The sequence below is a fragment of the Larimichthys crocea genome, chromosome I (assembly GCF_000972845.2).
Source record: "Larimichthys crocea isolate SSNF chromosome I, L_crocea_2.0, whole genome shotgun sequence".
In the NCBI taxonomy this organism is placed as follows: Eukaryota; Metazoa; Chordata; class Actinopteri; family Sciaenidae; genus Larimichthys; species Larimichthys crocea.
The window spans coordinates 32,903,058-32,916,701 of record NC_040011.1 but is presented as its reverse complement, the minus strand read 5'-3'; the positions used below and the strand labels follow the sequence as shown (position 1 = coordinate 32,916,701).

The 13,644-nt window shown below is 39.9% G+C and overlaps 1 protein-coding gene across 1 annotated transcript in view; it reads left to right on the top strand.

Annotated features, from left to right (window-relative positions):
• The first annotated feature begins 1,530 nt into the window (after positions 1-1,530).
• Positions 1,531-13,644, top strand: part of LOC104939828 (NACHT, LRR and PYD domains-containing protein 14) — a 38,944-nt gene continuing 26,830 nt past the window's right edge. Inside the window, exons 1-2 of the mRNA XM_019279257.2 lie at positions 1,531-1,692; positions 3,684-5,301. Coding sequence (XP_019134802.1) covers positions 3,701-5,301 — 1,601 coding nt within the window. The 5' untranslated portion in view covers positions 1,531-1,692; positions 3,684-3,700. The remainder of the gene's footprint in view (positions 1,693-3,683; positions 5,302-13,644) is intronic.

Sequence of the window (13,644 nt, the reverse complement as noted above, 5' to 3'; positions counted from 1 at the left end):
CTACTTGCTGACTCCGACTTAATATTGTTCTTCAGGAAATGTTGCTTCATTATTTTAGAGAGGAAGTGTCAAATCCTGGGTGTGATATCAGATTTCTTTGGGGCACATTATTACGCCGACTGCACAGAACAATGGATCAGTGGATTTGTAGTCCACATACAAACACCTATAAGATCAAATAAAACATATTTTCATTTCATACACATTTCAACCCACAAACTGTATACATGTATAATTTATCTGATTTTAAATGTGTTTCTAACCTACTACAGGAATCTAAATGACAGTTGGTACAGTTTTGTTGGTTTGATATATAAAGTCAAGTGATCTATTCCTGAGAGGCTCCTGTAGGAATTTTGCTCTGGAGTGGGACTTTGATTAGACTCAAGCTGCATCAGGAACATTAACCCTCGCATTCTTTTGGTTACAGCCATTTCAAACTGGCCTAAACAACAAAGAATAATATTGAATATTCACAATAAGGTTTTGTGTAACTAGCTGAATAGCTTCCTGGAACTGTTAGCCAGTTATTATGATCAGAATTAGCCTTTCTACAGCCGCTGTGGTTAAGTAATAATATGTTTGACAGCACAATGGCTGCTTATTCTCACACTTTTCACACACCCATGCCATAGATCTCCAATGTCTCCAAGACTTATTGATCTCAGTACAGTGATGACCCCTGCATTTAAAGAGCTAAAAGCGACAAACGAGACCAGCTGCTACTTCTTGTTGGGAATGAGACAAATGATCTGTAAAAACTACAACAAAAATGGACTGTGTGTTTTCAAACTGGGGTCTGGGGACCAACAGGGCACCTTGAGTGGGTTGTTGAGGATTCACAGTGGAAGGAGGAATAGAATATTTTAACTTATTTATAGTGATCCTAGTTTGAACCTAAAAATTGCTCAAAGGGCTTTCCTTAAGACAAAATCCTCTAGATTGGGGGTCTCTGGTCTAATGTGCATCTCATGTGGGGGTCCTGAACGTGAATAAGTTTGGGAACCCTTGGGTAAAGTCATTTAGCGCTGATGAAAACATGGCGAGCATCTCTTGGGTATCTCGAATAGACTTGAATTGGAATACCTTCAATTCAGTGCAAACCTTTTGTCAGTTTAAGGACACTTCATTCAACCTGCTCTCTCTTGTTGGGAAACTCTCCATGCATGAAGAGAACGAGAGGTAAAAAAGATAAAGGTCTGACAGAGAAAGTCCCACATTTGTACAAATGATGTGTCTGTGACATGAATTAAACTATGTTTTGCATGTTCATATTAATATGCTGAATGCAGGTTGTAACTGATTCCTCAGCCTGGCTTCAAGACTGGTTATGTTAGGTCCTATTTGGCAGTGTATATTGACATGATCCAGTAGTGTGTCATGTTTGAAGGCTGCTGTTTTTTGCTCCTTTGTTATGAGCCTCCAGCGGTCAGCCCTGTCATGCAGAGTCCTGTCCAGTAGGGGGCAGCACACAGACCCGTCATGTTAAAGCAGGCGTGTCCTCTGTGTGTGTCGCATATGACGGCGGACAGTTCCCATCAGCTCCTCGTCAGTGTTTGTTTGTTTGTTTGTTTGTTTGTTTGTTTGTTTGGCCGAACTTTAGTGGACCATCAGCGGACTCCTCTGTGACATCTGACCTGAACGCCTGTGTGCTGCTGTCTGCACAGGAAGGCTCATGCATTTGTTTTTAAGGTGAGTAAGAAGAAGAAAAGAAAACCTGCACCAGCTGCAGCTTCAACAACAACCTTAAAGTTACAGTTAGCTGAGTGCTTTACGGCTAACTCCTCATTTGTCTACGAAGCTAACTAAGCTAACATCACTTTCAGTCGTCGTGTGACGTCTCGTTAAATAAAAGTCCTAAAGTGAGTTTAAAATGAAAGTTTAACTCAGAAGTTTGAATGTTTTACACCAACTGTGGCTCAGCACTCTTTCACTTTCACTTTCTCCTGCTCGGAAATTAACAAAAACATCGCACCAAATGAAGAAACTTAAGATAAAACTTACTGAAACTTACAGGAAGTTTCTCATTGCTTCATTACACTGCGTGTCTTATCTTTATCATAAACCTATTCTTATTACTATCTTCAACATAAATCATAGACGAACACAGGTACCTTTTATATAATGCAGATATTTAGATATTATTTATGCCAGGGAACCAAATCTACAAGCTGACTTCACGCCACATTAAATCCTGCGTTCATAAAAGCAAAAGTTATGATGGTGGTTGTACATCAAGTGTAATGAGACCCTAAACCGCAAAAGTTACACAACTGTGCTACACTTTCACAGCTATCAGAGCTTTAGGGTTTCATTTCCACTCCTGCCCTACATTTAAAATGCGTTGCAGTTCTCTTACAATGCTGCTTGCAAATGCTGTGTGTGTGTATATGTGTGTTTTTTGAACAGAACTCAGATTTTTGCTAAGATGGAGTTTATTTGTTTGGAGTTTGTGATCTAACGTCAGATACTGTAGATCTGAGCTGGTTTGACTCGAAAAAAGTACATTTCCAGAAACTTTCAATGGGAAGTTAAGCTGTGAATTTTGGAAATAATCCATATCGGACTGGAACTAGAAATTGGAGGAAATTTAAACAAACTGTGCCATATTGAAACATAAATATAAACATTTTGTTTTGTCATAAGCAGACATGCAAAATAATAGAAATTAAAAACATGACATTTCAACAGATTTATTTGTAAGTAGAACTTTATCAAGTTTGAATTCTTTTATTGAACAATATTATGCAGTCAACAGACTCAAATGTGTGTCTTCAATAGTCTCTATGTGCTCTGGGCTCTAAAGTGTAGTCCAGGTACAGAAATCACCTGTGCAGGTAGGGGGCGTGGCCTCAACAGCCCTGCAGTAGGCAGTGTGCTATGTGCATGCGATAGCAGATATTTAAGTGTACTTGCATAAAGTCTGGACAACGCTGCATGTTTATTCCCATGTATTTTTCTATAAATTCCCTCTAATTCTCATCAATTCTAAACTGCATTTCATTGTCTAAGTATTTGTTACTTTGTGCAATGACACTAAAGTTTCCACCTTTGAAAATTCACGGAATTTTGCAAACCTACTGTGGTCTGAGTCATTCAGTGAGAGAATGCTAGCGACATTGTTCTTCTTGGCCTTAACGCATTCATCGTGCTGCAGTTTGTTTTGTTTTGCCTCATGCATTCTTTGCATATAATGTGTTCCTGCTTAGCATTACTTGCCCGGAATCTGAAATATTCTGATGATGATCTATTTTGAGGGTCTAGCTCTTTGCCTTCTCCTCCAGGCTGTTAGTTTAGGAAAAGCTTAATCTAATATTTAGTTCTTTGATTTTAAATAACAATATTGTAGATGATCACTTTTATTTAATTGCGCGAAGCCAAAATTTTGAACATGATTCATATTTGATTAAGTGTACAACTGTAGTAAAGAGAGGATTTTGTGTTTAAATGTAAGAATACAGCCAGCCAGTCAGTTGGCAGTCTGTAATATGTTTTCCTTCATTAAAATCAATATAGATTTAGGTTACATCTCTGCAGGAGCCTAAACACCATTGTGTACCTGCTGTTGACACACTAACATTCTCATTTGATAAAGAAATAAGACCGTCATAACCAAAACAATTGTTGCTGTATTGCATGGATGATGTTTGTTTTTTACATCTTCCGTCTTTACGTCTTTTCAGGAACCACTGCCTCCCTGATGGATCTCCAAATTTGTCTCAGAAATGCACTGAAGAACAAATATCAGGAACTTAATGAGGCACACTTGTCAAACTCGTTACTTCCTTCAAGACTTTGCTTTCGGCCGCTCAACGCCTCAGTTTTGCAACAACATGAATTTAGATTTGTTGACAAGTCCAACCTTGACACGTTGCTTTCTTTTCCACCTGCCCAAGTCGCACGTATTTTATTGTGTGACTGCAAACATGACAGCAGCAAAAGAACAGTCATCACTTTGGGAGTATGTGGAGTTGGAAAAAGCACAACGGTGCAGAGATGTGCTCTTGAGTGGGCCGAGGAGAACTGGTACCATGGCATCCGACTCCTGTTTCCTCTCACATTCTGGGAGTTAAATGTGCTAAAACACAAACTTAGCCTAATTGAACTACTCCAGACATTTTATCCAGATTTAAAAGAGCTTGATGTTTCCACATTAAATAACAACAACGTGTGGTTTATCCTTGACGGACTGGATGAATATCATCTCCCGCTAAACTTCAGCTGTCGAAGAGTGAATGACATTTTGGAGATTTCCAAAGTGGATATTCTAGTGACCAATCTGATCAGAGGAAATTTGCTTCCTAAGGCTCATATATGGATAACAACCCGTCATGCAGCGGCAACGCAAATCCCTGAGTCCTTTTTGCTTAAAGTGACCGAGGTTCTAGGGTTTAGTGATGAACAGAAGGAGCAGCACTTCAGGGAGGTTATCGGCAATGTAGATCTCGCCAACAAGGCCATCGACCATGTGAAAGTATCAAGGAGTCTGGACTTCCTTTGTCAGATACCTCCAATTTGCAGCATCATGGCAAATGTTTTGAAGAAACATGTAGAAACTGTTGATAAGTTTAAATTCAGTCCTTTGAATCTAACCCAGATATACACAAATCTGGTCCAAACATCAAACCCGGTCATTGTTTCCAAGCTGGGAATGCTGGCATTGCATCGGATGGACCAGAATAATGTAATATATGAGCATGATCTTAAAGAGGGCAATGTAAGTCCTGAGGAAGCATCGGCCTTCTCCAAAGAGTGTCCACTTGTGTTAAGAGAAGAGAAGGGGCTGCGTAACACCACAGTGTTTCGCTTTGGTCAGTCGAGCATTCAGGAGTTCTTGGCTGCATCCGCTGAAATAGATAACATGGAAGCGAATCCGCTCCGGTCTGGTCGTTGTCAGTATCTGGTGGAGCAGGCGCTACAGAACCCTGAAGGAAAGATGGATGTCTTCCTTCGCTTCATCTTTGGCCTCATTAAGGAACGCCGTGTGTTGGAGTCCAGTAATCAGCTCTTTGCCTACACCAAGAGGATGCTTCTGGAGAACATTATGTCAGACAGCGCCGTTGGTCTGTTCCACTGTCTGAGGGAGTACGACAGCCAGGTGTTACTGAGTGAAGTCAAGAAGTTTCAGAAGTTGAACATCAGTCCAGTCAGTGAAGTCACAAATATGCAGTGGAGTTTCATAAGCCAAAGGACCAGAGCTTTTGAAGGGATGAGAGATAGTTTTGAGATGGAAGTATCCACGAGATGTGATGAAAGACTCCTCAGGCAGCTACCGGCTCTTCTGAAATCCAGGAAAGCCAAGTAAGTGTATACTCATACGTTGACATATCTGCTTCTGAAACAGAGAGCTTTATTTGAGCTACTGATACCTTTAACCCTTGTATGGTATTCGGGTCTGTGGGACCCGTTTTCAGTTTTCATCGAAAGAAAAATGAAACAATTAATTATTTTTTCAACCTGAAATTCATTGGCTTTGGCTCATTTTCTGTGAAGAACATAAATCAAAACACATTTTCTCTGACCGCATACTATAAACCCACCCTACGCATTTATATTACATACAGGGTGTTTGGGTCCACTGGACCCGGGGCTAATAAAAGTGTGGAACGTGTAGGTCCTGTGTACCCCCACTCTGTCTTCCTCCTTTCTTGGGCTACTGATAGTGTTTTCTGCCCCTCCTGCTCCTGCACAAGTATGTGTGTGGCTGTGTGTGTGTGTGTGCGTGTGTGTGTGTGTGTGTGTGTGTGTGTGTGTGTGTGCGCGTGTGCGTGTGTGTGCGTGTGTGTGTGCGTGTGTGTGTGTGTGTGCGTGCGTGTGTGTGCGTGCGTGTGTGTGTGCGTGCGTGCTTGTGTGCTTCAAACACCATCTACTCTTTTATTCCCGCACACTTTCCCCTTTCATCTTGCGGGAACCAAACTTTTTTTTTTCTCAATTCATTATTACACCTGCAAATGGGGTGTAACACTATAAATATGACTCTGCCAGTGTGGTCACTTATCATGACTTATCAAGATGGCTAAAAGATTTTCTGCTGAGAGGGCCCTCCAATTGATTTTAGAAGAGACAGAAGCTTCAGATGGTGAGATCGAGGAAGAGGTTTCAGAATATGAAGACCATATTTCTGAGAATTCAGAGTCTGACAGTCACTCTGAAGACCCAAGATGGACAGAAAAACACAATACACTTGCAGCAAGTGCAAAAAATACATATGCAACACGCACACCATAAAACTCTGCCCCTCATGTTTGGTATAGGCAAAGACAGGCAAAAAATTTAATGGGGCTCATGTGTTGAGAATGATGCTGTTTATGTGTTCAATGTCTAATGAAGTTCAAATGAATAAAAATCAATAGTTGTGAAACATCTTTCTTCATTTGTAAATGTTTTTCCACTCACTCCTCTTGATTATAACTGATTTTCCTTTTTAATTCACAAATGTGATCTAACAAAGAGCAAATATTGACCATGTTTGCTGTTCATATAACTTGTAATTGGCATGTAGTAAACATCTGTTGAGTATTTTAAAAGAAAATTATTGGATTGTGGTGTTTTAAAAGCCCAAAACTCTAGCGGGTCCACCAGACCCATAAATACTGGCTAAGTAACAACAATACTAATACCACACGAGGGTTAAAAAAACGTCATGGTTACTCTTATAATCCACAGACCTTGCTGTCAACAGTTTAGGGATTATTTCTTCAGTGATGTTTCCAGTATGAATGATGCACAGTGAGGTTTTCCATCTCTCTCTCTCTCTCTCTATCTATATATATATATATATAAGGGCTGCTCGATTATGGAAAAAATCAATATCACGATTATTTTGGTCAATATTGAAATCCTGATTATTCAAATGATTAATTTTGAGTTTCACAATGCATTTATTCAGCATTTCTCTCTCTCTCTCAAAAAACTAGTGCTGTCAAAATTAACGCGTTAATTTTGTCGATTCATTTTAAACAATTAACGCGTTAAAATAAATTAACGCAATTAACGCAGTTTTGTTTACTTCCGGTGGCGGCTGACCCATAACCTTTTTGAATGCTGAATCGTACGTCGATGTCGCCGCCATTTTGGATGTGGCAAAGTAGAGCTTTGTTTCCCAGATATATTAGTGTTTGTGTGAATGGGTGTATAAGAGGCATTAACTCAAAGCCCTCACGGAGACTGCGCCCTGGGCGGTTGCCTACATTGCCCATAGCTAAAACCGGCCCTGCTTGTATTAGTTTACGGGCAGATCTGCCACATCCAATATGGCGGACACGTTAACGTATCGCAGCAACGGACCAACGTGCTCAGTGCGCGTCTATGTATATGTCTATGATCTATCCTAACTAAAGGAGAGTCTATGGCGGAAAGATGGATAAGGATAGACTTTTAGGGGGAACATTTAATTTTAAAAAGTTGCCCGATGGCTCGTTGAACAAAAACAAGGTAATTTGCACAGTTTGCAAAGCCGAATTTAAATTCCACAGAAGACTTTAACATATCACCTTAAAGCAAAACACCCTGCTGAAATTACCTCCACGGGACCTCGCCAGTCTACACTACAGGAGTGTGGCACTCGTCAGTATATTTTCTCATTCTGGCTTTTTTCTATTTGCACTGTGCATATGTGGACCTTAAGCCAATAAATTGAATGAATTTAAATATACTTTCTCTGTGTTTATTCTACAATAATTTGATCATTTTACATAAATAAATATTCATTATAAGCTTCAGTCTCAGAAAAATGCAATTAATTTATTGATACATTTATTGATAAATTAATCGCAATTAATTACAGAAATGTTTGCGATTAATTAGTTAATTTTTTTTAAGCGATTGACAGCCCTACAAAAAACACTTTGTTATTTATTCCTTATGCTAAATATTCAAATTGAAAATACATTTTGGCTACAAATGTGTACTTTACAGCTGTTTTGCAATGTATAAAGCATTAAATCAATAAAATAAATATACTTTATGGAACATTAAATAAGGCATAGAAAAACATAAATGTATCCAAAATAAACTATGGATCCAGCTGCTCTGCAAATTCTCTGTATTTATGGAACAAAATAAATATAATAATAAGCATCAATAAGCAATAAGCATCTTCTTGAAACCCTCACCCTCGACTGTATTAATAGGTTGCATATCTTTAGCTAAGAAATATCCAATGGCAGCTGTTAGGCCCCGTTTACACGTACACGGGTATTTTAAAAAAACGAAGACATTTCCCTTCGTTTGTATCTTTTACATGCAAACGGTGAATTCGCCTCTGAAAACGAATCGAGTTTTAGGCAGCTGATGCGCCAAAAGTGCAATGTTTGCCTTTTGCTATGACGATGATCATGGAAGCAAGGGCTTCCATGGGCTTGGCGTTGTTATGATGGCGTTCCATGGCGTAATTATGCGGGTTGATGTAAACGCAAACTTTTTTGAAAACTATGCTATGTGCATCTCCTTCTCACCCCGGCGGGGTGGTATCCGTGTCATCCTCCATCCAGTTTGGGGGTTACTGCCCCCACTACCACGGGGACCACGCAACCCTTGTCCCACAGCACTTTAGCCCTGTTGTTCTCAGCCACCTTCTGTGGTGTGGCCCATCGGGATTTAGGTACTTCTATTCCATACTTGTTGCAGATGTTCCTGTATACTATCCCAGCCACTTGGTTGTGCCTCTCCATGTACGCTGATCCAGCTAGCATCTTACACCCTGCTACTATGTGCTGGACTGTCTCAGGGGCTTCTTTACACAGTCTGCATCTTGGGTCTGGTCTACTCTGGTAGATCCTGGCCTCTATGACTCTTGTGCTTATGGCCTGTTCTTGTGCTGCCATAATTAGTGCCTCTGTGCTGTCTGTCAGTCCTGCATTATCCAGCCACTGGTAGGAATTCTTGAGATATTACAGTAGTAGCAACTTAAAAGTTCCCGTTCAAGCTGAACGCCAGCTGAATGGCAGCCGTCTTCCAGCTGACTTCCAGCTGGCTCCCTGCAAAGTCCCGTGACCGGAGTGACCCCCCTCCTTCTCCTGGGCGTGTCTATTTTTTACTGTAACTCCACCCACTCATGTGATTACAGGGTATGACCAGAGATGGCGCTCTCCACAGAAACTTATTTAACATTGTTCTACCTGGAGATGACGGAGCTTACACACCTCGTAGCATTCTCGTTGCTCAACCTTTTGTTTGCACTTACAGTAACGGGCTTATTGGTCTCCAGGGTCAAAGATCACAGGCGGAAAATGCAGCTGGTTTGACTACTGCATACTATACAGTAGCCGTTGAGTTGAGCGTGTTCATGAAGTGAAATTAAATTTAAGGTTTTATACTACAGTCCCCACATCACCAATCAAACATCTAGTCTGTTCTGTCTTTACAGTGGTGGGCTTATCTGCGTTAACGTGAGACTCTATAGGCGATAAAAAATAATCACATAATCTATTCTCAAACGTTTCCAGCCTTGAGGTCGCTTTTTGACTTTTTTCTTTTTGTTCATTTTTATTTTCTTCGCTGTAACTCTGTGGAGTCCTGATCTCTCTAGCAATGTTGTTTTTAGAAAGTTTTGAGTTTTCTCGTGTTTTTAATGCCGCTTCCACCTGGACAGCTGCCTTGGTTTACTCGGAACAGCTGATCGCGCTAATGCCGGGCCGGCATTGGCGCATTAATCTACAGTATGATGGCCACACACGAGTCTTTACAAGATTACTGAAGCGTCTCTTCTCTTGTGCTCGCGCATCTCTCTCGCTCATCTGCATGCAAACAACAAACTACCCTAAAATTTTGCAAAAAGAATGAAGAATAACAACACATAATACTCCTATGAATTTTGATCACGGTTTGATCGTTGGTGAGACGCCATTTAAAAAGGGGAATACCTGGTATTAACAGCCCTTTGGAAGCCCGTTGTTATGTAGGTATCAACTTTTGTTTGCACTTGATGGGCCTTTTTCCCCCACGTGTCACACAAATCGAGCGGAAAGCAGGACAGACAATCATGGATTGGCTAGTGGTGCAAAGGAAGCTTTAGTAAATTATGTACAGTGAGGAAGAATAGCCTAGATGTTGTTGATTTAAACAGTGACCATAGGCTAAATGCGTTAAAAGCGTAAATGGAAAGAATTATGGGTGAATCAAGTGTGAAATAAGTCAAGTTAGTTGGTTAAATAAATTGCAGTATATATTTACATATACATACATATATTAGGAGAAGTCTGAGAGACCTGTGGTTTTAATGCAAAACAAAGTTCTTTACAAAACAAAAACCTAAACGGTCGTATTGTGCTTAATTGACGTTTGAAGTTTCTGAAGTGCCCGTGCTGTGTTTAGTCCATGCTGGACGGAGCCAGACCCCGGTGGTCTCCTCTGCGCCCAGCTTTCGACAGTCACATTAATGTTATGAGGTATTTTATTAGTATTGGTTAACTGTTACCAAATCAATAACATCTAGGTTATTCGTCTCACTGTACATCATTACTGAAGCTCTCTCTTTCGCACTCTCTCTCTCTGTCGCTCCCTTCTAATCTGGCATGTAGTGAAAGCCACAGCTGGACATCAGTACCCATCATACTGTACAGTATACTGTACTATCAATATGGCCACTATGGCGTTCAGAGGAATATTCAGAAATCGAATGGTTTTATACTGCAGGCTTCAGAAGCATCAAACAGATATAACTCTTAAAAACAGTTACGGGCGGAGTTTTCTTTAATAACAAGTTTATGTTGGCATGATTTTGTTGTGCATGACATGGGTTGCGGCTGCAGCGGTGCCTCAGTGTTATCTTATCACAACTGTTTTTTTCCCATCAACCGATCGCAGAACACTGGTGCTGTGTGGGGCGTATGACGGATCGTGATGATCCTTTGCACCACTAACCAACATCCATGATTGTGCTCTGTCTCAGCTGATCGGGTCACCGTCACCCCAGCGATCTGTTCAGATGTGTCTTAGTTTAGACAGTACGGGTGAGAGCGGAACATCACTGCTCCTCCCCGTGGACAAATGAGGCATTGCAGCTGGTTTTCAAAAGACTGCTAGGGGCGTTTCAAGTCGGGCCCTCACTGACTACGTCATTGCGGGGGATTACATTACGTCACGGGCCAGCCAAGGACCGTTCAAGGACCTGCAAGGACCAGTCACGGCCCCGTCACGGTCCCGTCACGGAAACAGGGGGAACTTTTAAGTTGCTACATCTGTATGGCATGCCGTTCAGGAAATTAAAACCTTGAATATATGGAATGAACCTTGAATATATGGAATGAAACTTTGAATATATGGAATGAAACTTTGAATATATGGAATGAAGTCTGAATATATGGAATGAAGTCTGAATATATGGAATGAAACCTTGAATATATTGAATGAACCATTGAATATATGGAATGAACCTTTGAATATATGGAATGAAGTCTGAATATATGGAATAAAAACCTTGAATATATTGAATGAACCTTTGAGTATATGGAATGAAACTTTGAATATATGGAATGAACCTTTTGAATATATGGAATGAAACTTTGAATATATGGAATGAAACTCTGAATATATTGAATGAAACCTTGAATATATTGAATGAAACTTTACTGACGTCAGACTTCACGGCAGTGTCTGCAGCCATCTTGTGTAACAGTCTGTAAAAGCGAAAGAGAATGAGTCAGGCCGCCCCCAATCTAGTTGCAGCGATATTAAGCAATGAGGACATGATAAATACACTGGTGAATGCATGCCAAAATCCTCCAGATACCCCTGCCCAATACCCTGCCCATACTTCTGACGAAAAAGTTTGCTCAATTTTTAACCGTGGCAGGCCTACAACAGGCATAAGGTTTCGCCATAATCTCATTATGCATTTGTCTTTCTGTCCGCAGTCCACTGTGTGAGTAGTGTGCCCAAAGCTGACAATGTGTCGCGGATCATAAAATATGTTCAATACTAAACTAAATATTCACCCTGCATTGATCTATGGATGTGGGTGATTCTTATTGTATCTAAACAATATATGAAGAGCTTCTCTTTCAGTTCATGAAATCCCTGTAGCCGCAGCAGCTTCTCCAGTCCTGGAGAAGTGTTGCGTCAGAGAGCAGCGCCATTACGCATGGCCATTCACTGTGTTTTACCTTCATTAAATCACCTGAAAACTATATCAAGCTAACCATACAGTGTCTTGGACCCTTTCTTGTGTACGGGTGGAGATTGTACACTGGGTGTTGTAGGACACTCCTGTGAGGTTGAAGGCATGCTGAGGTTGGCCTGATAAACAGCTGCCTGGCCTGTTTTATGTCCTTGTCAGGAAAACGGTATTGATCAGGGGTATCGGCGGGATTTGGGCCCGTACACGCAGTGTTAATGATGTCCTCATAGTTTAATATTGCTGCAACGAGACTGTGAGCGGACTGACTCTATAGCATCCACACGTTACACAAGATGCCGTGAAGTCTGACGTCAGTCAAGTTTCATTCAATATATTCAAGGTTTCATTCAATATATTCAGGGTTTCATTCAATATATTCAAGGTTTCATTCATTATATTCAAGGTTTCGTTCAATATATTCAGGGTTTCATTCAATATATTCAAGGTTTCATTCAATATATTCAGACTTCATTCAATATATTCAAGGTTCACTCCATATATTCAAGGTTTCATTCAATATACAGTAGTCCCTCGCTATAACGCGGGTCACTGTTAGCGGACTTGCTGTTTCGCAGATTTTTTAAGTGTCATTTTGCATGCTTTTTTTAAAAACGTACTGTACAGTATGAATGCGCATTGTGTTCTGCGTCCTAAATTGGCTAAGGGAGAACCGCTTATGTGTTCTGCGTCCTGATTAACTAAGGGAGTACTGTACAAAATTTGTGTAAAAAGGTGTATAAAAGTGTAGTACTGTACAAAATTTGTGTAAAAAGGTGTATAAAAGTGTGTGGTTAAGGGTTTTACCACCTTAAAACATGTATAATAATTGTAAAACTTACTTTGCGGATTTAGTTTATTGCGGGTTATTTTTAGAACGTATCCCCCATGATAAACGAGGGACCACTGTGTTCAAAGTTTCGTTCAATATATTCAGACTTCATTCAATATATTCAAGGTTTCATTCAATATATTCAGACTTCATTCAATATATTCAAAGGTTTAATTTCCTGAACGGTATGCCATAATATATGTTACCCTGCCTATGATAACCCAGCTAAAGTCATTTTTTGGTGGATCTCTACTTTATGCATAAATCAGTTGTATATAATTTAAAGAATGTATTCTAAAAATTTCACTTTTGATATCTTTAATATTGACAGAGTACGGCCATGTCAAAGATTATGTTAAATACGGGCTTAAAAAAACAGGTTTTTGAGAAATTCCACTGTAAAAACACAAACATTTTCAACACTGATGCATCTTTAAATCATAATTATCCTGACTGTGTGTCATATACCAAATTAAAGCTCCTGTAATTTCAAGTGATATGACATATATATGGAAAAATTATGATACTTTTGGAAAATTTATCTATTTATTATGATGTTGAATGACAAAAAAGCATACAAATTACAATGAAATGAATAGGGGAGTGGTACCACAAGAAATTGATTATGGAAGCAATCGTCAAACACAAATCCAGTTACTTAAAAATAAATTGTGCAATTTTATTAGTAAAACCATTA